Source organism: Zeus faber (genome assembly GCF_960531495.2).
Source record: "Zeus faber genome assembly, chromosome: 12".
NCBI classification, from domain to species: Eukaryota; Metazoa; Chordata; class Actinopteri; order Zeiformes; family Zeidae; genus Zeus; species Zeus faber.
This window is the reverse complement of record NC_137196.1, coordinates 27,121,929-27,145,104: the sequence shown is the minus strand read 5'-3', so window position 1 is coordinate 27,145,104 and position 23,176 is coordinate 27,121,929. Positions and strand designations below refer to the sequence as shown.

The 23,176-nt window shown below is 44.2% G+C and overlaps 1 protein-coding gene across 1 annotated transcript in view; it reads left to right on the top strand.

The window, feature by feature from the left end:
• astn1 (astrotactin 1) overlaps nucleotides 1-23,176 on the top strand; it is a gene marked incomplete at its 5' end in the record, with an annotated part of 346,128 nt that overhangs the window by 53,586 nt on the left and 269,366 nt on the right. The window contains 2 exons of the mRNA XM_080010501.1: nucleotides 19,977-20,227; nucleotides 21,450-21,592. Of these exons, the coding sequence (XP_079866627.1) occupies nucleotides 19,977-20,227; nucleotides 21,450-21,592 (394 nt within the window). The remainder of the gene's footprint in view (nucleotides 1-19,976; nucleotides 20,228-21,449; nucleotides 21,593-23,176) is intronic.

The following is a 23,176-nucleotide window of genomic DNA, read 5'->3' as shown; positions in this document are numbered from 1 at the left end:
CCACCCTTTCTTCATAACATAACTGTGGTGGGGGGAGGGTGGGGTCGGAGCAGCCACACCTGACCTGGATCCGGGCAAGTAGGCACCCAGGATCAGTGTGGCTGTACACTGGTCGTTGGTTGGTCTAGCGAGCAACAGGCAAAGCCCCCATCCCCACACTCACTCAGGAGAGGAGGGTGTTGGTGGCGCGTGGAAGGTGAAAAAACAAATTTAAAAAAAAAGGTTATACTGTCATGGGACCAGAACAAAAAAACAACAATTCCTCTTACTAAAGTTTAAACAGGGCAAGGTGGCTCTGGGACCTGTGTGTCCTACAGGCCTCGCAGTACAGCAGCTATTTTAGGGTGAGGAACCCCTCATAGTCGACATGTCTAAATGCTGCTTTTCGGATATAAATATCGGGTGACGTCGACGTGGTGAGGTGCCGGCGCTGCGTGTTCAGGGTTTGACCTCTGGAGAGCAGCGTTGGCTTTACTTCCCCCGGGGAGTGAATTAATGTCAAATGAGAAAATCACCCCCCCCCCCCCAAAAAAATATCTACTGTTTCGAACCTAGTGGCTGGAAACGGCGACGAATTGGCATCCTGACAAAAAAATAAAATAAAAAGTACACGTGTCGAAGTAGCGCCGTTCACCAGTTAAAATGTAGGTGTTTTCCCACACGCTCGCACTGAATCAGAGCTTATCTGCCGTGTCGGCGTAGCAGGGAAATGAATCGTCGGATCTCACCGCCGCTTCCCTCAGCCCCGAGCAAATGCATATTTATTAGATGTAGGATAGACTACACCTACTCCCAGTGCCCTTTCCCAGCCCCAAAGACATTACAATCACACTCTGATGGATGATATGTATATTCAGACATTGAGAGCATATTATAACTGCGCACACAAATGATTAGTCAGCTGGAGGGGAGTTTTGCCGGCAGCTTCATCTACCGCCGGATGGTGCGGACGGAGCGCTGAGCTGAATGTCAACGGCCTCAAGACCTTGAGATAATCACGCATAGCCGACCTTGGGCCCGGGCCTGCGCGCTCCTCCGCACGCCTCGCATCTATTAGCGAGCGCCGGGCGCGCATCGCGGACCCGACCCGCCGGGCCGCGGCGCCTCCGCGCGGGGACTGGGCTGGTTTCTTCTCTTTGCACGCCGCCCATGTGAAGGTTATCCTCTTAAAGAGCGCTGTTTATCTTCAATCTGGCCCTCTCTCTCCTCCCTTCCCTCCGTCCTGCTGCGGAATGTTAACTATCCGAGGTGTCGCTTTAATCATTTAGGAGGTAATCTTTTCCTTGAAGGCAAAACGTCTGCTTCGGACCGGTCCGTGGCCCTTGTGCTGATGAAGCTGGAGCAGACGGTGAAGGAAGGTGTTTGAGGTCGGACTGCGATCACAGGAAGCATTGCCAGGAGGTGTTTCAGGGTTTAGGGCTTTACGGTTGTTTTTACTGACCTCATTCACTGTTTCCAGGCTTAAATACTTTCTTCTCACAATCCAGCCACTCTCCAGCAATACTACTACTACTTCAACTACTAATGATAATAATAATAATAATAATAATAATAATAATAATAATGATAATAATAATAATAATAATAATAATAATAATAATAATAATAATAATAATTATTATTATTATTATTATTATTATTATTATTATTATAAAAATGATGATGATAATAATAATAATAATAATAATAATAATAATAATAGTAATAAGGAAACAGTAACAACCAATTTGTTAACTATTTCTTGATAGTTGTTTGTTGTTTGTTAGTTGCTTCGTCGTTGATTCTAAATCAGTTTGCTTCCTTATTGATTGGGGGGGCAGAAGCTGTATAGCTATATTTGTCCAATGGCCGGCCCATAAAGCAGGGACAGCGGCCCATTGGTTCATTTTCAATGCTGACACTGGGCTGGCCTATTCACATCTCCACACCCCTCCCCCTCTGCTCTGTTTCTCGTGTCAGATGCCGTGGCTCGTAGCCCATAATCTGTGGATGGATGAGGGCGTCAAAATGGATAAAGGAAAGTGCAGGGCTAACGGGGGTGCGGGGAAGTTGCGGTTAAAAAAAAAAAATAATAATCTATATGTGGATGCCGCCAAATGTGATGAAAAAAATAACATGTTCGCTGCAGGGACTACATAGCCTCAACATCTACAGTAGAGGTTCCCAAACACCGGGCCCCGGAACGCTTCCGGGCAGCATGGCATTTGCCACCGTGCCGTGACCCGTGAGAAGGTTTCATTTAATTTGATTAAGATTTAATTTGATCTCTTTGAATAAATGTTATTCTGATGCTCTGTTGTTGCCTTAGAGATACTAGCCCACCGGCCACATCTACAGTATCTACATGTCCTCCCAGTCGCTCTCTCTTCCGGATTGGACCGTGAAATGTGTGTTGGGGTCCTGTGGAGCTGTGGGCGTGGGGGTGGGTCAGCCTGCAGATAGAACCAGACCGTGACGCCAGATGGACCCGGTGTCGCTGCAGCTTGCTCCCCGGTTTGAGGCCGCGACCTATAAATCCGATGCCGTGTCGGCTGCTCGGCTCCACGTGGAAACAAAGGAGCCTGTGAGGTGTTGACAACCCTGTTTAGCTCCAACAAGCACCTGTCGCTAAAGGACGCCGGCGGCCTCTCTGGGGCGGCGGCGGCGGCGGATATTCCGCTCGCCGTCGCATTCCTTTCTCCGGAAAACCCACTGAAGCCCTTCAGGCAAACAGGTTCATTCAACAACGTTTATACAGTAAATACTGTATGTATACCTTGAAATGAACTTTTTGACGGGATTAGTTCCGGGGAGGCTCAGATCCCGAAGCCAGCTTGTGATTCATCTCATTGGTTCCGGTTCATCGACTGGACACTGCATGGTCTCAAACTGCAGCCTTTTTTTCAGGGTTTTGGGGAAAAGCCAATCCTTCCGGGCTCTCAGACTTGAGTCCTTTAAGGCGATTCAAGTCCAATCAACTGCAGAAAACTCTGTTTCTTCGGCCAGAAAAAGGGGGGTATTTTTTGCCAGCGACAATATTTTTCACTTTAATCGTTGACTCTTTGTATGATTGTGAAATTGCATCTTTTGTATGTAATTCGGACATTTTTAACGCTCCACTTGACCGCAATAATTTGCAGTGAGCTAAACATAGTTGTCAAAAAGTGGCATCAAGTCACAACAGGAGTCATAAAATGGCATCCAGTGTTAACAACAATCCCAAATGAAGGTAAACAAAGTAGAATCTCTCCAGTTCCCAGTGTGAAAGCTCTCTCGCTCAGAGTTCCAAAACCGTCCCAGAGCGCTGGCAGGGATCTACCAGAGCGGCCATGTTGTCCTCCGCCTGCCCCGTGTGGTCCTCCATAATAGATGAGGGGTGACGCTGGGTTTGTGTTTTTGGGTTCCAGCAGCAGGCGAGGCGCTGCCACTTCAAACACACCGCGCTCAGCTTCGCTTTGGCCACAAAGGCGGACAACACAGGGAACAGGGTCTTCAGCAATATGGTAAAAACAGGAGGAGGGGAAATCTAAAAAGGTAAAGGTATGCTGGACGTGAGACCAGGAATGGTTATTTACCAGGATTATGGACTTAAAGTGTCTTTAGTGTCCTACCTGTTCACTACGGTTACGACTGCACGCCACCTGTTCACTACAGTTACTACTGCACGCCACCTGTTCACTACCGTTACTACTGCAAACCACCTTTTCACATCAGTTACTACTGCACGCCACCTGTTCACTGCCGTTACTTCTGCAAACCACCTGTTCACTACAGTTACTACTGCAAACCACCTGTTCGCTACCGTTACGACTGCACGCCACCAGTTCACTACCGTTACTACTGCAAACCACCTTTTCACTACCGTTACTACTGCAAACCACCTTTTCACTACAGTTACTACTGCAAACCACCTTTTCACTACAGTTACTACTGCACGCCACCTGTTCACTACCGTTACTACTGCAAACCACCTTTTCACTACAGTTACTACTGCAAACCACCTTTTCACTACCGTTACTACTGCAAACCACCAGTTCACTACCGTTACGACTGCACGCCACCAGTTCACTACCGTTACTACTGCAAACCACCTTTTCACTACCGTTACTACTGCAAACCACCTTTTCACTACCGTTACGACTGCACGCCACCTGTTCACTACCGTTACTACTGCAAACCACCTTTTCACTACCGTTACTACTGCAAACCACCTTTTCACTACAGTTACTACTGCACGCCACCTGTTCACTACCGTTACTACTGCAAACCACCTTTTCACTACCGTTACTACTGCAAACCACCTTTTCACTACAGTTACTACTGCACGCCACCTGTTCACTACCGTTACTACTGCAAACCACCTTTTCACTACCGTTACTACTGCAAACCACCTTTTCACTACCGTTACTACTGCAAACCACCTTTTCACTACAGTTACTACTGCAAACCACCTTTTCACTACAGTTACTACTGCAAACCACCTTTTCACTACCGTTACTACTGCAAACCACCTTTTCACTACCGTTACTACTGCAAACCACCTTTTCACTACAGTTACTACTGCACGCCACCTGTTCACTACCGTTACTACTGCAAACCACCAGTTCACTACCGTTACTTCTGCACGCCACCCGTTCACTACCGTTACTACTGCAAACCACCTTTTCACTACAGTTACTACTGCAAACCACCTTTTCACTACAGTTACTACTGCAGGCCACCTTTTTCACTACCGTTACTACTGCAAACCACCTGTTCACTACCGTTACTACTGCACGCCACCTGTTCACTACCGTTACTACTGCACGCCACCTGTTCACTACCGTTACTACTGCAAACCACCTGCTCACTACCGTTACTACTGCACGCCACCTGTTTACTACAGGTACTAGTGCACGCCACCTGTTCACTACCGTTACTACTGCAAACCACCTTTTCACTACCGTTACTACTGCAAACACCTTTTCACTACAGTTACTACTGCACGCCACCTGTTCACTACCATTACTACTGCAAACCACCTTTTCACTACAGTTACTACTGCAAACCACCTTTTCACTACAGTTACTACTGCAGGCCACCTTTTCAATACTGTTACTACTGCAAACCACCTTTTCACTACGGTTACTACTGCAAACCACCTTTTCACTAGAGTTACTACTGCAAACCACCTTTTCACTACAGTTACTACTGCAAACCACCTTTTCACCACAGTTACTACTGCAAGCCACCTGTTCACTACCGTTACTACTGCAAACCACCTTTTCACTACAGTTACTACTGCAAACCACCTGTTCACTACCGTTACTACTGCAAAACACCTTTTCACTACAGTTACTACTGCAAACCACCTGTTCACTACCGTTACTACTGCAAACCACCTTTTCACTACAGTTACTACTGCAAACCATCTGTTCACTACCGTTACTACTGCAAAACACCTTTTCACTACAGTTACTACTGCAAACCACCTTTTCAGTACAGTTACTACTGCAAACCACCTGTTCACTACCGTTACTACTGCACACCACCTGTTCACTACCGTTACTACTGCACGCCACCTGTTCACTACCGTTACTAATGCAAACCACGTTTTCACTACAGTTAGTACTGCACACCACCTGTTCTCCATGAGATGGAACTGGGAAATCGTCATCATCGCCCAATTCCAGGCTCAATACAGTCTATTACCACTGTTTCGGTAAAATATGGTAACCTGTGGTACATTTGTGTTTTACCCTTTCCTAGTGCTCATGTGTGAAATGCGTCCACAGACGACAAAATGTAGTCTGTTCAGAACCATGCGTGTCCAGATCTGTTTTGGAGTATATACAAGGCTTTACTGTAGATTAAATGCCACCTCACTGGTAACTACTTGGCATAGTGCTACGAGTTCGCACAGCGCCCTGAGTTAACACAGTGCTCCATGTTACCTTGTGTAGGTAGATGTGTACACATGTTATTTCTCATCTCATTTGAACGTATCTCTTTCTGGACTGCTCTGTTTTTTGCTGCCATAACCCCTGAATGTCCATCCATGGGTTAATAAAGTCTCATCTCATCTCATCTCATCCCATAATCGTATCTTTTGCCGTCTGTTGGCCCAATTAAGTTAGTCCAATGCACAGTGCCAAGCACAATGGAAAGCGATTGGTTTTAAACAACAACAGGTGTGCAGATGTATGGGAGTCACCCTATCCCAGAATGCACTTCTCTGGCAGCAATGTAACCACGGGGACGGTTCCAACCCAAACCGGTTAAAACTGAAACTGGCCTTAACTTGTGTATCAGCTTTTCTCGGGCTACTCTATAAACGGTGCTTTCAGCAGTTCCGCTTCACCCTCCGGGGAGGTTTACAGCAAATAATTTTTTTTTTTAATTTTATTTAAATTTGAATGAGTTTTTGTTTTGCTATGGTATTGGTATTTTATTCCCAGAGTCCCAAATGTAATTTTGGCACCCATATACAACACATCAAAGTAAAAACCAACACATACCTCACAAACGATCCCCTTTTCATGCTTGGATGTAGGACAAAATAATAAAAATAAAAAAATCATGCATCTGCACAAATAAATGAACCAAGTCCACTGCTAATAACAGCAGAATATGATTTAAGCCAATCATTAATCCTGTGCATAGAATCACACTTGGTATATTCTGTGGTTCCTTGTCGCAGAGACTGCGATCTGTTTCTCACGCGACTGATCCGATACGTAATCCAATCCAAACGCTCTGCATCCACGGCTGAAAGGCAGAGGAAGTGACCACGCTGCGGTTATATATTGTGGCTCCACTTCCGCTTCCTCCTCTTTCCTGTCTTCGCGCGAGAAGAATCCATACCAAGACAATTGTGTTTCCAGGCCTGCTTCACCCGGCGGATCCCACTCGTGTGAGTCGCTGTGTGTCACCGGTTCAAGTACCGTTCGGTGAGGCACTATATTCCAACATTCATTCTTCATTTGTCCGTAACTCTCTTTTTTTGAGTTATGACATGGAGGGGGTCGTACCCTGACTGCGGACACGGCACAGAGAGGTGACCGCCATCGGGCCTGCCCCGCGTGCCAGGGTAGGCGGCACACCGAGGCGGCGCTCCCGGAGGTAAGGTTGAGTGCCCAGACTGCGCCCAGCCCTCCCTGGCTGCCGTCAGGGAGCGATGTCGGGGAAATACCCGCTCCCCCGGTTGGCATCAGCCTAAGCACAAGAGCTGGTCCCGTTAGCGCCGCCACTCCTGGTGCTACTCCGCCTCCCACAACCCCACCGGTCTCCTTCCCGAGTTACATCCCAGAGGAAGCGCAGCGGGGGATATGCTTCGGGGGCCGAGACGGAGTCCCTCCAGCCTCTGGCCAAACTCCAGCCTCCCCCCCGAGGCTGTTGGAGGCCAAGCTCCTGGAGGTCTCCCAACGCACGGCCAGAAAGCTGGGTCGCCCCACTGCAGCAATCACGGACACGCCTGTGTCACGGATATTCCAGCCGCTCAGGTCCCTAATCCCTTCTCGGAACATATTGGTAGTTTTGTTGGCCCTCTCGGAGCCTCCGTTCGAGCCCCTACACAAAGCAGGCAAGATCGTTTCTCTGAAAACAGCCTTGTTTTCTGCCTCTGCCCAATGGGTATGGGAGCTGCGGGCACCGTCAGTCCACCGATCCTGCATACAGTTTATGGGTGGAGGTGATACTGTGGTCGTGCTTCCTAACGCTTCTTTCACCCGGAAGGTCATTACCACTCCGTTTTGGAGTCAGTTCATTGAGTAAGGAGCCTTCTCTCCACCGCCTTTTAATTTGGAGGAGCAGTAGAGGCTTAACACTTTGTGCATGGTTGGGGTGCTGCAGTGTTATATGGACCACCCAAAAGGATTTAGGCACGGGCACCGGTTGTTTGTGTGTTTCGGCTCCCAAGCAAAGGGTAAGCCCCTGTCCAAGGAGCAGTTGGCTCATTGGCTGTTTGAAGCCATAGACCTGGCCTACAGGAGCCTGTCATTGGAGGCCCCTCAGGGCCTGCCCGCACACGCCACCAGAGCAGTGTCCTTCTCTTGGGTCCTCTTCAGGGGGGCTTCATTGGAGGATATATGTCGGGCAGCGTCTTGGAGCTCTCCACACACACATTTGTAAGCTTTTACATGTTGGATGTTACTAGGTCTGCGCTGCCACGTGCCTTGTGGCGTACAGACCTGAGAATGCAGGTGTTGCAGGAAGTATACCATGAGCATTTTTCCTCGCCCATCCACTCACATGTCTGGGACAGATGCGGCAGTGCGGGGTACGTCATTATGTGAACTTCCTTTTGGTGAACACCATGCTATCGTGTGAGGGTCTGCAGTCCCATGAGTAATACAATAGAAACCCGGGGGGGCGGGGAGGAAGCGCGGCGTCACTTCCTCTGCATTTCAGGCATGAATGCAGAGCTTTTTGACTGGATTACGTGATCTGACCGTCAGTCCCTCCTCAGGGAACCGTGGTTGCATACGCAACCTAGACAATTTCATATTTTAGCCTATAATTGTTTTATAATTTGCCTTTTTTTATGATTAACTATTTCTTTTTTTTTGGCTATTCTAGCTTTTTTTCATTTAACTATTTATTTTATTTTTATTTGGCAATATTTTTAATGAGGAAAATCTTTGTAGCTATTTTTGTCTTGGTATCTTGTTTGTATTATATTATTTTAAATTATTTCATTTGGGAATTTTATGGTCTATTTTTGTATATTTGGCTTTTAAAAAGCTATTTCAAAGAAATGTTTTGGGGGTCTGTCCTGGTTTTTTTGGTTCAGCGAGGAAAAAGAAGGACGGAATGAAAACAATAGACAGGAGCAGTGGCGTCGTGCGGCCGGTCGAGCCAAACGGATGAAGGCTGAACCTCCTGGCGCTCGGCCGCCGATTCGGGATGGTCGTTTCCGCCGATGGTTTTGACGCGGCTCCAAATTCCCACCGTTCTGCGAGAGATGTGGGTCGTCTGATTCCCGCCGTTCCACCGGGCCAAACGTCCCAACGCCCCTCTTCCAGATTCACGACCTCGCTGGTTTTCTTGACCAAACAGACAAAACCACGACAAAACAGCCAGCTCCACTGGGGCTTTTTCTTTGATAAATATTTCTTTAATTATTGTCAAAGGTGTCGACTGATTGATCCTCTTTTATTTCAGACGTTTCAGAAACAATAGACGCAGTAAGAAACAAAAGAAAAAAACCCGTTAAAGATAAAAAAGATGTTAAACTGATACTGCCGCGGTAGTGACTTTTTAAGACGTCTTTTTTAAAACTGGGCGGAGGGCTGTGTGTGTTGGGTTTGGGCTTTCTCTCTCCGGCTTCTGCTTTTTCGATTCTTTTGTCGCCGTTGATCCTCCGGTCGGTGCCTGGCGGTGAGTCCGGGCGGACGCTCGGGCGTGATAGCGATGTTAATCATTTTCCGCCAGCGCGTCATACTGGGAATTAAGCTCGGGGGCCGGCGTCCGCGCGGCGAAACGAGGCTTTAATAACCCGGTGAGCGGAGGCAGAGCCAGGGAGATGAGAAAGAGAAAGAGAAAGAGAAGGTTTTAAAAAAAAAAACTTTTTTTTTTATTGTCTCTCCGTCAAACCTGGACCGGAGAAAATGAGCCCTGGACTTGTTCGGCCTCAATTTAATTTCCTACGCAGGGTAGACCAGGTTGAGACAGGAAATAAAAATGTAAAAAGGGAAAATGATGAAGGAGCCGGACAGCTTCAACCCCCTCTGGACGCATTCTTATGCCACGCACGACTTTCAAGGCGCTCAGACCGCCGGGCTGGTCACACCACACAACTTCCTGCTTTGTGACTGGGGGTCTTGAGGTCGTGAGGTTTTGAGGTTTCACACGACATGACTCATCGGTGACAGAGGGTCACACGTCACAAGATCTTTCGCCGGGAGGAATCCCCGATTGGTCTGTCGGGTCTCCAAACCACGCTTTGTCAGGAAAACACACGCGGGAAGCAATGACGCGGTACCGTGCGCGGGACAGGATTTTTTACTTTTTTTATTCGATTCTCGATCACGGTTAAAACAAAACCGATAAAAGCAGAATTTGAATAAGAAATATACTAAAAACCCAGAGGAGACGCTGACGCTCCATCCCGACTCCTCCCCTCGCCCCGTGTCTGCTCCGATTGGCTGTAGCTCGTGGCGTCACTCCCGAGTCGACCCCGACACGACCAGGTATTAAAGCTGCTTGATGTCTCACCGGCGTCCGCGAGCCATCGGAGAGCGCCGGGCGAGCGGACGGACGGCGCTGCGAGCGGTTCGCCCACGGGAGGGCGCCGTGATTCGCCACCGATCTGGGGCTTTACTCGGCCATCTTCAAAACCCCCGTCGGCGAGTGGAAAACCAGGCCAGAATCACGTGGCCTGCACTCGGCTTTTTTTTTTTTTTTTTACCCCTTGGCACACATTGTTAAATCGTTCTCCCTCTTTGGTCACATTGGCCCGATTCCTGCGGCCGCACAATAAGGTCCTAATGTGACTTCTGTTCGGCGGCGTCTCACAGCCATTTCAGCCATTTCCGCCCGTCCTCCGTCCCTCCATCATCATTTCATCTCATCTTCTAACTCATCTCCGGATGGAGTCCATCGGCCCCGACGCTCTGCGCCGAGGCCAATGTGAGCATTTCATCATGACATTTTTTGTCCGACCCATAGAAATAGCCACGTTGTCCAAAAAAGCAGCAGAATAACGACTCAGACGACTCAGACAACAGCCGTTTTATGTGCGAGGTGTGGGAAGCGCAATGGCTTCCAAGTAAGCGGTGAAATTATTCATGTTTTTTTTATTGTCGACTCTAGACAATGTAAAATGTTTTCTTATTTTATTTTTTTTCTCTTCTGAACTTCGGTGACAATTTCTCATTCTTCTCTGGGAAAGACCGGATGGAAAACATACCGAACGGCTAAACGTAATTTAATTTCTGATTTATAAATGAGTTAGTTCCACCTGAGCGAGTGCGGAAACAACACCTCGGCTTTCCACAGATGAGGAGGTCGGCTCAAACCGGTTTTAAACATTCACGCCGTGTCGGGTTCACAAAAGGGAAAACAGAGGCGTAGTCATACAGTTCCACACATCTCATTAAATCCTGTTCCTATTATGCCGGCTTTTTAATTACATTTATGATTAAACAAATCCGAAATCTGAGTGCAATAAATTGGAAACTTTGGCACTGAGACCGATTGGTTTTCCTCCGTTTCAAATTAGGATCTTTTTTTTTTGTTTCTCTCGAGCAGGGTTTCCCAAACTTTTTTTTTTTTTTTTCCCCCCGGAGATTCACTTTTTAAGAAAAGGACAAACCGTCGCGACCCAACCCACACTATATGTAAAAATAGGTTTTATCTCTAAATGGCGAGAAGGGAGAATTTGTGCATAAATGGACCTTCCTGTTCATTTTTACTGCGTCATTCAAGATAATATTATTTTGTTGAATGGGTGAGGCAGCCATTTCAGCCGTTTCACAACCTTAATGACAATCATCACATCAAGAACGTTCAGTCGTATCAACGGGCTTGCAGGGGTCACCGCTTGCAGAGGCGCGGTCCGCAGCCCCGGCGCACGGACGAAGCTCATTCACTTGGTTGTGGACGCATACGCGCGTGACATTTTTATTAAAAAAGAAATGCAAAATTTCTGCTGAAACGCTGCACGGAAATTTTATAGGCTGTCATTTGCAATCAACCGGCAATCGGTATCCTAATGGGTCCATTTGCTTGTACAAAGCCAGCAGGCGGTATCGGCCGTGAAAAACCATGATCCCGCATCCCTAATATTCAACAAGTTTGCGAGAGACTGTAATGTTTTTTTCGCGATCGCACGCATCGGCTGCATTAAAAGGAACATTAAAAGGAACATTAAAGGAGCGCTGGATGCTGAACCGGACGGGGGCGGCGGAGCCTTGCGATTGGTTCGCTCGCTCCGCACGAAAGCCTCTGACGTCAGACGGACGTTCACCCGCTACCTCCTTGCACCGGCGACGTTGAACACAAGGCGAGGGAGGAAATTCTGCTTATGCATTCAGCGACCCGAACCAAATCTCCCGCCACCCACCTGTGGGTCCGCGGGCCGCTCTTTGGGAAAGCCCGCTCTGGAGGACGTCATGCCTCCTTTATGGAGATGGAACGGTGCCGCGTTTCATTATTCTGATGCTGACATCCCGAGTGCTTCATCCTCAGCGAGGAATCTTTAATTGAGCTACTGTCATCGATGCTCCTCCGTCTCAAAGGGCCAGTTCATCTGTCATCACATCCCCTGCTTTGCTTTGACGTGGTGATGCAAGACTTGCGGACGATTCGCCCGTCGCAAACTCCTTCTTTAAACGATTCCGATGCGTGTGCCTCAAGCCCCGCAGCCCCGACCAGAGAAGAATAACTCAGGATTTAAAGAATGTAAAAAAGTGATTTTGGGGGAAGGCATTGGGTATTATTCACGTTAAATCAACTTTGCGTTCTTCCTAAATTAATCATTTTGACGGGATGAAATGATGCGCGATGCGCGAGGGTTCCATCCAAAACTCAGATCTGAACCAGGGGAACGACGTCGGACGAACTGAAAAAATCTTTTTCCAATCTCCTAAAAGAGCTGAACTCTCCGCCACTTCTTTAGTGGTGCTCATATCCTCCGTGGAGCTCCACCCCTCTCCGTGATAAGCCCCGCCTCCTCTGCAATTCGGCGTATGCATTCAAAGTTAAAGTCAATGACGTTTTTTTCATGGGAACCGGGTTTAAAACGAAATAAATGAGCGCATATATAAAATAATGACGTAATTAATGTTCACCTTGGATGTCACCAAATTCACCGTTTATGAATCTCTTATTATATCAGTGGATTTATTTTGTTTTGTGTGCTTTCCAAACACTATATAAAGCGGGTTTTAAACTGTCCTTCATGGAAAATGGTGAAGGTCCAGCTGAATAAACTATTAGTAGTCACTGATGTACGAGAAAAAAAAGGAAGAACGTCCCTCCCGGGCGCAGTACATCCGAGGGCCACTAGGGGAGGATTCAACCACCGCATGCGATTACGGATTCGGCGTGAAGCGGGCTTTCGGCTTCACGCCGGTTCCCCGCTGGATATTGACTCATTGCGTCCATTTTACTTACAGGGAAAAGCTGAGCCATGAAGATGAATCAAACATACGTTTCCATCTCAGTGCGTTGATCAAACTTTTATATCTCATTGCGCAAGTGCTCTACTCTTCAGGAAACATTAATTTCCGGCGATGGTTTACTTATTCATATTTATTAAGAGATTCAAATTGAATATGAGAAATATCTCAGGAACCCCTTTTCTGACGGGGGAAGTTACATTTCGATTACATTACAATTACATCACGCCATATTTAGCAGATGTAAAATGAATCATGCCCAATAGGACTAAATGATTTATCTTTGTGTGGTTAATAAGCGTTTCCCTGGAAAAGCTGCCAATGCAGCCGCTGTGAAATGGGATTTTGACTTTCCAACATTTGTTCAATGTCGAAATCATCCCCGGATCACGGAACTAAAAATATCGCTCATAATAATCCTCATAACGCTCACGTTTGATTTCCGGCAATCATTACAGTTTTTAAACACGGAAATTACTCTGAATTAACCCGCCATGACAGCTGGTCCTCTGACTAACAAACCATGTTTCCACTGCATGTAATCCATGTTTCATAATATCACGGTTTTAATTCATCAGAAAATTTGACTTTTAATTAATTTATTGTGTGTAATTCATCAGAAGATTTTTTTTTGTCGCCAGGTCAAATTTGAAATTGCAGAATTCCGTTCTTCCTTCCTGCGTCCAAGGTCATATTAGTATTTCTTTTGTATTGTTTATCAAACAGTTCTTATGTCTTAGAAATGGTTTCAGCATAAAAAAACACGCCTAAATATGAATTTACACACAAAATTGTTGTGCAGAATAAATACATACATTATATAATTTACACACATGTATATATATATATATATATGTGTGTTTTTATATACAACATAAGTATATTGACATTTTTTTATTGTTATTCTTTAGGTTTGTTTATTTCCTAATTTTTAGGTGAAGATTAATTCTCGTTCATCATTAAGTCATTTTAATATTTTTTTATTTTTGCGTTCACTTACTGGTTTGTTTGGCTTTTATTTTAGTTTTATTTTTCCCCTGCTCTGTTTGTTGTTGAAAGTAGGCTCCGGCGCTAAACATCAAAACCATGGTTCTCCATCCGCCTGCCACACCCCACCCCGGGTGGTGTTTTCAGGGCCGTCCGACGCAGAGATGCTGAAAACACGGTTTACAAAACACCGGATTATTGCAGAGGAGTGGGCAAGTGGAACAAGCCGGGGGCAGATGGACACACGTCGTGGCGGAGGCTCTCCCTCTCCCTGTGTGTGTGTGGGGAGGGATGGTTTACCTGTTGCTGGTTGATTGCTCTGACGAGCAACAGGCGGACAGCCACCCAGATCCCGGGCCAAATTACTTCGTTAATTAATTGCTTTAACCACACCACGTCCACACCACAATGGTTCTCCATGGTTCTTCGTGGTTATTCGTGGTTTTCCATGGTTCTTCATGGTTCTTCGGGGTTTTTCATACTTCTTCATGGTTCTTCATATTTCCTCATGGTTCTTCATTGTTCTTTATGGTTCTTTGTGGTTTTTCATGGTTCTTTCTGGTTCTGTATATTTCTTCATGGTTCTCTATGGTTCACTACAGTTCTTCATGTTTCATCGTGGTTCTTCACGGTTCTTCGTGGTTCTCTGGGTTCTGATGGTTCTGCATGTTTTTTTATGGTTCTTCATGGTTATTCTTGGTTCTTCATCGTTCTTTGTAGTTCTTCATGGTTCTTCATATTTCTTCATTGTTCCTCATGGATGTTTCTGGTTCTTCAGGGTCTTTCATGGTCGTTCATGGTTCTTCATTGTTCCTCATGATGTTAATGGTTCTTCATGGTCTTTCATCGTTTTTCATAGATATTTATGGTTCCTCATGGTTTTTCAAAGTTCTTCATGGTTCTTCATATTCCTTCATGGTTCTTCATATTTCTTCATGGATCTTTATGGTTCTTCATGGTTCTTCCTGCTTTTTCATACTTCTTTAATGGTTCTAAATGGTTCATCATGGTTTGTAATGGTTCTTTATGGTTCTTTATGGTTCTTCATGGTTCTTCATACTTCTTTAATGCTTCTTAATGGTTCTTCATGGTCCTTCATGATTGTTTATGGTTCTTCATGGTTCTTCATATTTCTTCATGGTTCTTCATTGTTCTCTATGGTTCTCTATGGTTCTTCATGTTTTATTGTGGTTCTTCATGGTTCTTTGTGGTTCTCTGGGTTCTCATGGTTCTTCATGTTTTTTTATGCTTCCTTATGGTTCTTCATATTTATTGGTGGCTTTCTTCCTTCATGGATCTTTGTGGTTCGTCATGGTTCATCATGGTTCTTTATGGTTCTTCATATTTCTTCATGGATCTTTATGGTTCTTCATGGTTCTTCATATTTCTTCATGGATCTTTATGGTTCTTTATGGTTCCTTATATTTCTTCATGGATCTTTATGATTCTTCATGGTTCTTCATATTTCTTCATGGATCTTTATGGTTCTTCATGGTTCTTCATATTTCTTCATTGTTCCTCATGGATGTTTATGGTTCTTCATGGTCTTTCATGGTTCTTTATGGTTCTTTATGGCCTGGACTCTAATGCCTCACGTCCAGATAATAATCGTCCTCCCCTTCCTCTTCCTCTTGGATATGACGGGACCATAACTCTCCAGGAGAATAGCTGCCATCATCTCATCATCCCACCGTCCTCCTCCGTCGCTAAGTGGATCATGGGGCTGCAGCGCTGGCTCTCAATGACGGGTGGTTTGGTTTTTATTGACGCTCCCACTTAGTCGTCGATGCTTGAATCCAGATTGATGCTCGACCTGAAACGGTTCTTCCTCCATCGTCGTCGCAGTCGAAGAAGAAGAGGCTCTCCATGCCGGAGCGCTAATGCTTGCTGATGGCCCTTGGATTGGATTAAAAACGAATTCAGAGCCGGCATCTGACGTCTAGTTCCTGTTTCGAAAGCAGGAGAAGGAAACCATGCAAACACATGCACACCTCCCATCCATCCGTCCGCAGAGAGTGGAAGTTGGTGATGGGAGATCAAGTCTGATGTTTAAAAATCGGAAAGAATTACAATGTTATCTGGCAGAGCAGTGGTTCCAGTTTATTTTTTCCATGTTACACGCCTTACAATTCAATAATAATACCACCATCCTGTTAACCAGTGAACATCACAAAATGTCACTGTACAACTGAGGTTATTATGATTATTATTATTATTATTATGGCCTTCTAATAGTTGGTGATGCAAGCCTCGCAAATGATTAGTTCGTAGCAAACCCATCTTTTAAAGGAGTCGGGAGTCTGGAGTCACTCTGGCAAAATAGTGAAAGTAATGACTGAGGACTAAATGATATTCCATGCAAAAAAAAAAGGCCAAGGCATGTGGCACAATTCATAACGAATTCTACTGATTTACACTTTGCATTCCACCAAAATAAATGATATTGACAGGATGAAATGATTGTTGTGAGAATTCCCTTCACAACTCTGAGCCAAACCGACGTTCAGGAAGTCCGGTTCATTCTTGCCCAGCGTGCGTTGCAGCGACTGAACCAAATGAGACAAGAAAGTCAGAAAATTGAAGGACTCTTTTTACCGAGTGACTCGTCAAGAACCGGCTCTCAACGAAGAGTCAAACCTTTCATGAGATCGACGAGTCAACACTTTCAGAGTGAAAATTGTTCTGATCAGCACAGAGCTGCTGTTCTGCTGGAATTGGTCAATTCGATCAGTTATTGCAGCCTTGCAGTTTGGATTTTGCAACACAAGAGCCAGATTCCATTATTTATCTATTTTCAGTGGAATTTGAAACACTTCTCTGCAACTGCCGTAAATTAATTGAAGCAAACAGAACCTCTATTTTTCTCCTCACCTTCCACTGGTGTTATTATTCTGTGTGTGTTTTTGTCCTGACCACGTCTCTGACATTATGAACTGGACATGTCTTTTTTTTAGGGGATGAATCGGGATTTTGTATTTCAGAATATTGGCCATTAACTTCCAGCAGCAGTGGACTGTCCTGCAGGGGAGACGTGTTATTAAAAAACGAGCAAACAAGGAGCAATTTGGTGACCCCAGGACATTATGTGGTGGGGTACAATGAATGATACCATTTTTAATAATAATAGAAGCTGTAACATATGATCATGATGATTATTATGATCATGATGATTATACAATTAGCATATGTACAAACTCTGTCACACCAGTTCACACCCCGCCTCGGGTGAGGCTAATGCAACCCTTGCACAACCGGACTTTCAAGATCAAAGGATGGCAAGGCACACAGTTTCAAATAGATTTTAACATTTATTTACCCCAAGTGTCAAGTGCAGCAACCTTACAGAGAAGACCAAAAACCCAAATATCTCATTAGATATTAGACACTCTCACAGCGAGCTGCGCCCCAGACTCAGCACAGACACTTCAGGTACCAGGCAGCAGACTGTCAGAAAGAGAGCAACTCGCACCTTATATAACTCATGGCCCCTCCCACTAGACAGGCCCAACCAACAGGGGGATCTGAATACCGTGGCATGTTTTCAAACCAAACACAGATAAACTCATCTCAATACATCATGCATGTTAAAAGTTCATATCAGCTTGTAGATCAGTGTTTTTCAAAGTCAATGTCCATTTAGAAACTGAGCTTGTAGATCCTTGATTGTCCATGATAGTGTCCTCCTATGACACCCCTAACCTTGGAGAAAACATGGTTTGGCCCAATTGGCCCAATCAGGTGCAGGTGAGGTTCCTGACACTACTTAAAGAGTCCCCCCCCCCCCCCCCCCCCCCCCCCCCCCCGACTCTTTTAGTCTGCAGTACAGAGCCCTGGTGAGAGAGATTGTTTGTTTGTTCCTTGAATAAAGAGCTTGAACGTGTGCTTGACTGATTGTTAGTTGCTGTTCATACACTACCCGTCAATGCGCGCTTATTGATAGGCAGTTAAACAGACAGTGAGAGTGGTCAAACTGTCACACTCTCAATTGTTTTTTTTGTGATTTCTCAATTTGTATTATTTGGACTAATCCTACAGTCTCTTTACTGATGCTTCAGTATTTTGACATCTTTAAATTTTCCTAAATCCTAATTTTGAATTCCTCCTCCTCTATAAATATAAATACAGTGGTACTTTGACTTACGAGTTTAATTTATTCCGTGACAGAGCTCGTAATTCAATCTGCTCGTATAGCAAATCAATTTTACCCATTGAAAATAATTGAAATGACATTAATCCGTTCCAGCCCCCAAAAAACACCCCAATTTTTTTTGTTACGTGTTTTTAAATAATAAAAATGTATTTATAAATAACAAATATTGTATAAAAACATAAAACACAATAAAAGAGAATGTAAATAAATAAACTGGTTTCATAAAGTGTATTTTCCTTGGAGATCAGACGACTTGGACTAACGGAAGATGCTGGTGGAGGTGGAGGGTGGAGGAGATAGGTGGAGGAGGTTGGAGGAGTTTGTTTCGTTTTGTGCTTTTTCTGTGGCTTTCGTTTGTTGCTGCACTTTATTGCTGAACTTAATTGATACAATTTATTTATATATTTTTTTCCCACTTCACTTTCGCTAAACTTAAAAAATGTTGCCAATTCCATCCCACGCACACCTCGCTCATGTTTTTCTGTGATTTCATGCTTTAATTCAGTCGACATCGTCCGCTTCTTCTTCTCAGCACTTCCTTTCTTAGGACCCATGGTTAGAAACTTTTTTTTTTTGGGCAAAATAACTGCACAAAAGGCACAAATCGCGAGCACAAAACACAAAAGAGATGCTTCCACGCTCAGGTCACCACGTGAAGTGAAGGAGTGAGACGCGGGATGCTGGATGCTGGACGCTGGCCGCATTAGCGGCGGCACCGGAAGCTCGCTCCCGTGACTCACATTTTTGCTCACAAATCAATACAAAAAAATCGACGGAACGACGGCTCCTCACTCGGAAAACTCAGATGTTAGTGCGCTCGTACATCAAGGTACCACTGTATTGCATTTAGTCTGCAGAGCTGCAGCTCTTTGATTGTTGTTCCCTCCTCCTATCGCTCTATAAATTCATGACCTCATAAAGAGATGATGATCTAAAAAAAAACACAGATCCAGGAAGTTTCAAACTGATACAGATATTATCATTAAAATGTAAGGTTCATTAAGCTTTCCTTTCATGGCTTTTTAAGGGATTTTTCACTATCAGTGTGATTTATTTTCACATTCCTCCTTGGTCATGGACTCAGAATATCAATACTGTGCATGTGCAGAACCTTCAGTCGTCAGTGGAAACCCCTCAAACCCAAATTATTTAGGGCTATTGATCAAAAAAAACAAAAAAAACAAGGTCGGATATCACTGACCGAGCGTCTCCGCCTTTTTAAAATTTTGCCGCTCAATGAGGGTCGCGTGTGAGTCAATCTCAGAGCTCTGATCCTTTATCTGATATTCTGATCAATATGTTTTGATCGTCTCCTCCCTCGGAACGTTCATGGTTTACACTGAAGCGCGGTGTTCAATACCCCGCGTTCAGGGACGGTCGGGCTCCTCGGACCAAAGCCCAGTCTCTTGGTGGATCGCGATCATCAATCTTTCCGCTTCTCCAGCCCCTCCGCCCCCACCGGTGCCCGTTCACAACATGCCTGTTCAAGGACGGGAAAAAAACAAAACCAAATAACGCACCCAGGTCGCGCGTTTGGATGAAGTGGCTGTTTGTCGGGTTGTTGAACGTTTATTCATATGAAATCTGACCCTGCTCGTCCTTGGGCTCCCAGCGATACGCCCGCCAAGTGAAAAGTAGATCGAGCGGTTTTTGAGATAATCGATGGACTTACAGACAGACAGACAGAGATTCCTTACTTTATATTTTTAACACTCCCCCCTCTCCCCTTTGTGCCCTCCCTCCCTCCCTCCCTCCCTCAGGGCGGTATGATTGCCCTGCTGCTCTCCATCCTGTGCCTGGTTCTGATCCTGTACACGCGGCGGCGCTGGTGCAAGCGCCGCAGGGTCCCCCAGCCCCAGAAGAGCGCCAGCGCCGAGGCGGCCAACGAGATCCACTACATCCCCTCGGTGCTGATGGGGGGCCAGGCCCGCGAGAGCCTGCGCAACTCCCGGGGCCAGGGGCCAAACTCCAGCGGCACGCTCAGCATCCGCGAGACGCCCATCCTGGACGGGTACGAGGGTCCGGCGGGGGGGAAACCTATTGGAACCGACTACTATTAAAGAAATAATAATAAAACACTAGGAAAGGGCGATGTCACGGAACCGACTTGATGCATGTCTGAGGGCCGACACCAATTTGCCATATTGAGTTGTGGACCAGAACCCTTGCGTGTAACGGGTTGGTCCCAAAATTCCGACCAAACCCCGTCGGATTTGGGGGAATTCATCCTGAGATCAGATCAAAACCGACCACTTTTTTCATAATTAATTCCCGGACCAATTTTTTCCCAAAATATTATAGAACGACCCAATGGGCATCATTATTGTTATTTTTATCATTATTCTCATTATTCTCGTTATTATCAATATTATAATTATTGTAATTATTATCATCATTGTCATTATTATCATTATTATCATTATTTTCAAGTTTCTTATTATTCTCATTGTGATATATTATTCTCAGTCTTATATATTATTCTAATTATTCTCATTATTCTCATTAATATATATTATTCTCGTTATTTTTTCATTATTCCCATTATAATATATTATTCTGAGTATTATGTATTCTAATTATTCTCATTGTTCTCATTAATATATATTATACTCATTATTTTCATTATTATATTATTATTCTCATTATTTTCATTATTATATATTATCTCATCATTCTCATTATTCTCATTATTATATGTGCTCATTATTCTCACCATTCTCATTATTCTCATTATTATCTCTATTATCACTAATCTCATTATCATGGGTCCAAACCTGTACGGGATCCAATAGGAACCCACCATTTAAAATGATCAAAAATATATATCCTGAGGTATTACCGAACCGTTAAAATGGCCATCATAACATTTGGACCCGAACCTGATTTGGACCTGGGAAATTTGCACAGAAATCAGACCATGTTTTTAAAATAAATACCTGGATAGAAATAGCATGGGCTCAAACATATACTGCTAAATAGTGCTTTTTCCTGGGTTTCAGCAGTAAATATATATACGTTTAGATACTGAAGAAAACATCCAGAAATTTGCATTAATCATTGCCATTTCAAAAGGACGATTTTGCGATGTCTGGAAGGCTGGAAGCTGTGATCAGAGGTTTCTAAATACAGGAGATCTGTATTTAGAAACAGGTGTGACTGGGGTTTTCACTCCCCCGCTTCCAGAATCCCTGTTGTAATATGTTGTCGTGATCTCAACGTGCTCCGTGTCCCAGGTACGAGTACGACATCACCGACCTGCGGCACCACCTGCAGAGGGAGTGCATGAACGGAGGAGAGGACTTTGCCAGCCAGGTGACCCGGACCCTGGACTCCCTGCAGGGCTGCAACGACAAGAACAGCATGGACCTGACGCCCGGTAGGCGGGGGGGGGGATCTGCGTGAATTTATTATTTTTTTTTTATTTTTTTTATTAAAATTAATAAAAATCAACACATTTAATATTAGTCTAATTCATGGACAGAGACAGAAAATACATAATGGATAAAAATGAGTAAATAGAATAAAAGTGGAACTCAGGGAAACCAAAAAAAAAAAGTACATAAAAATAATAAATGTAAAAACAATAAATTAAATAAAAGTGTAATTCAGTGACGCAAAATTTTAAAAAAAAGAACAAAAATTTGAACAAGAATAATAATTTTGCGTCACGGGCGGATCTCAGAACGGAGCGTGAGCCCGGGAGATGTCGAAACCGTTCCACCAGTTTTGATGCAGAACAACAATCAGCCCACACACCCATCCAGAGATATATGGAGATAATAATAACAACAATAATAATAACATATAAAGTCCAAGCAACACCCCGGAGGTGACGGAAGTGGAACGAGCCGGTGCATTATGCATCAAACGTGGTGAGTGGAGGTGGAACGAGGAGTGAAAAACAGAAAAGCCTTCAAGACATATTCTAAACATCGCCACCGTTCCTGCTCCAGGGACGCACCCATGTCATAATTCTGCACAACGTTAACATATTAAATATTGATTTAATGTCCCTGAAGATTCACTTCCGCTCTCAGCGCAGTGTTTAGTCCCGTTTACAATAAAATAAATATCAACTAGAGATGGTTTCAGCTTTCTAATCCAATGTAAATCTTTTTCCTTTATATATTTTTGGCTTAAGGCCTGGACATCAGATGATCACTTTTGGACCCTAAATATATGTTTCGTTATTAAACGCTCTGTATATTTTTTCTGCAAGGCAGAGCGTGCGTTGCAGGCTTGGGTGTTTGCAGGGGTCTTATACCCAAATTCCACGACAATAAAAAAACATTAAAGGATGCAAAATAAAGCTGACAATAAACCAGAAAGATTTACTTAAAAATGAGCATCTGCTATGAACGAATCGTTTGTCTGGCATCTCTATCTATTAGTCCATCATAATAATAATAATAATAATAATAATATATGGTTTCTTTATGTTTAACAGGATCGCGATGTTCCGTTGTAAAAATGTAAAAGGGAATAATACGAAAGTCATATAAGAACAATAACATAATAATAATAATAATAATAATAATAATAATAATAATAATTATTATTATTATTATTATTATTATTATAATAACTATATGTTTTTATTGTGTTTAACAGGATTGCGATGTACTGTGGGGAAAATGTAAAAGGCAATTATACGTAAGTCATAATAATAATAATAATAATAATAATAATAATAATAATAATAGTATTAATAATCAATGCATGGGGCTCAGACTAGTCGGTGTGACGTGTGTGAGGTAATGTTGTTCAAGACCGATTTTCAATGACACACGTACGTAGGTGATGTTTTGAACAAATCTGACATTGGTGGTCATTCTTCCTCTCTCCGGGTGTTTTTTAAAGGCCTACTTTTAATGTAAATTGCGAGTGCGGTGCTGAGTTTCTCACAATGCGACCGCTGATCTGATGTTATGGAGTTATGATGCGCGGGGAGGGGAGTCAA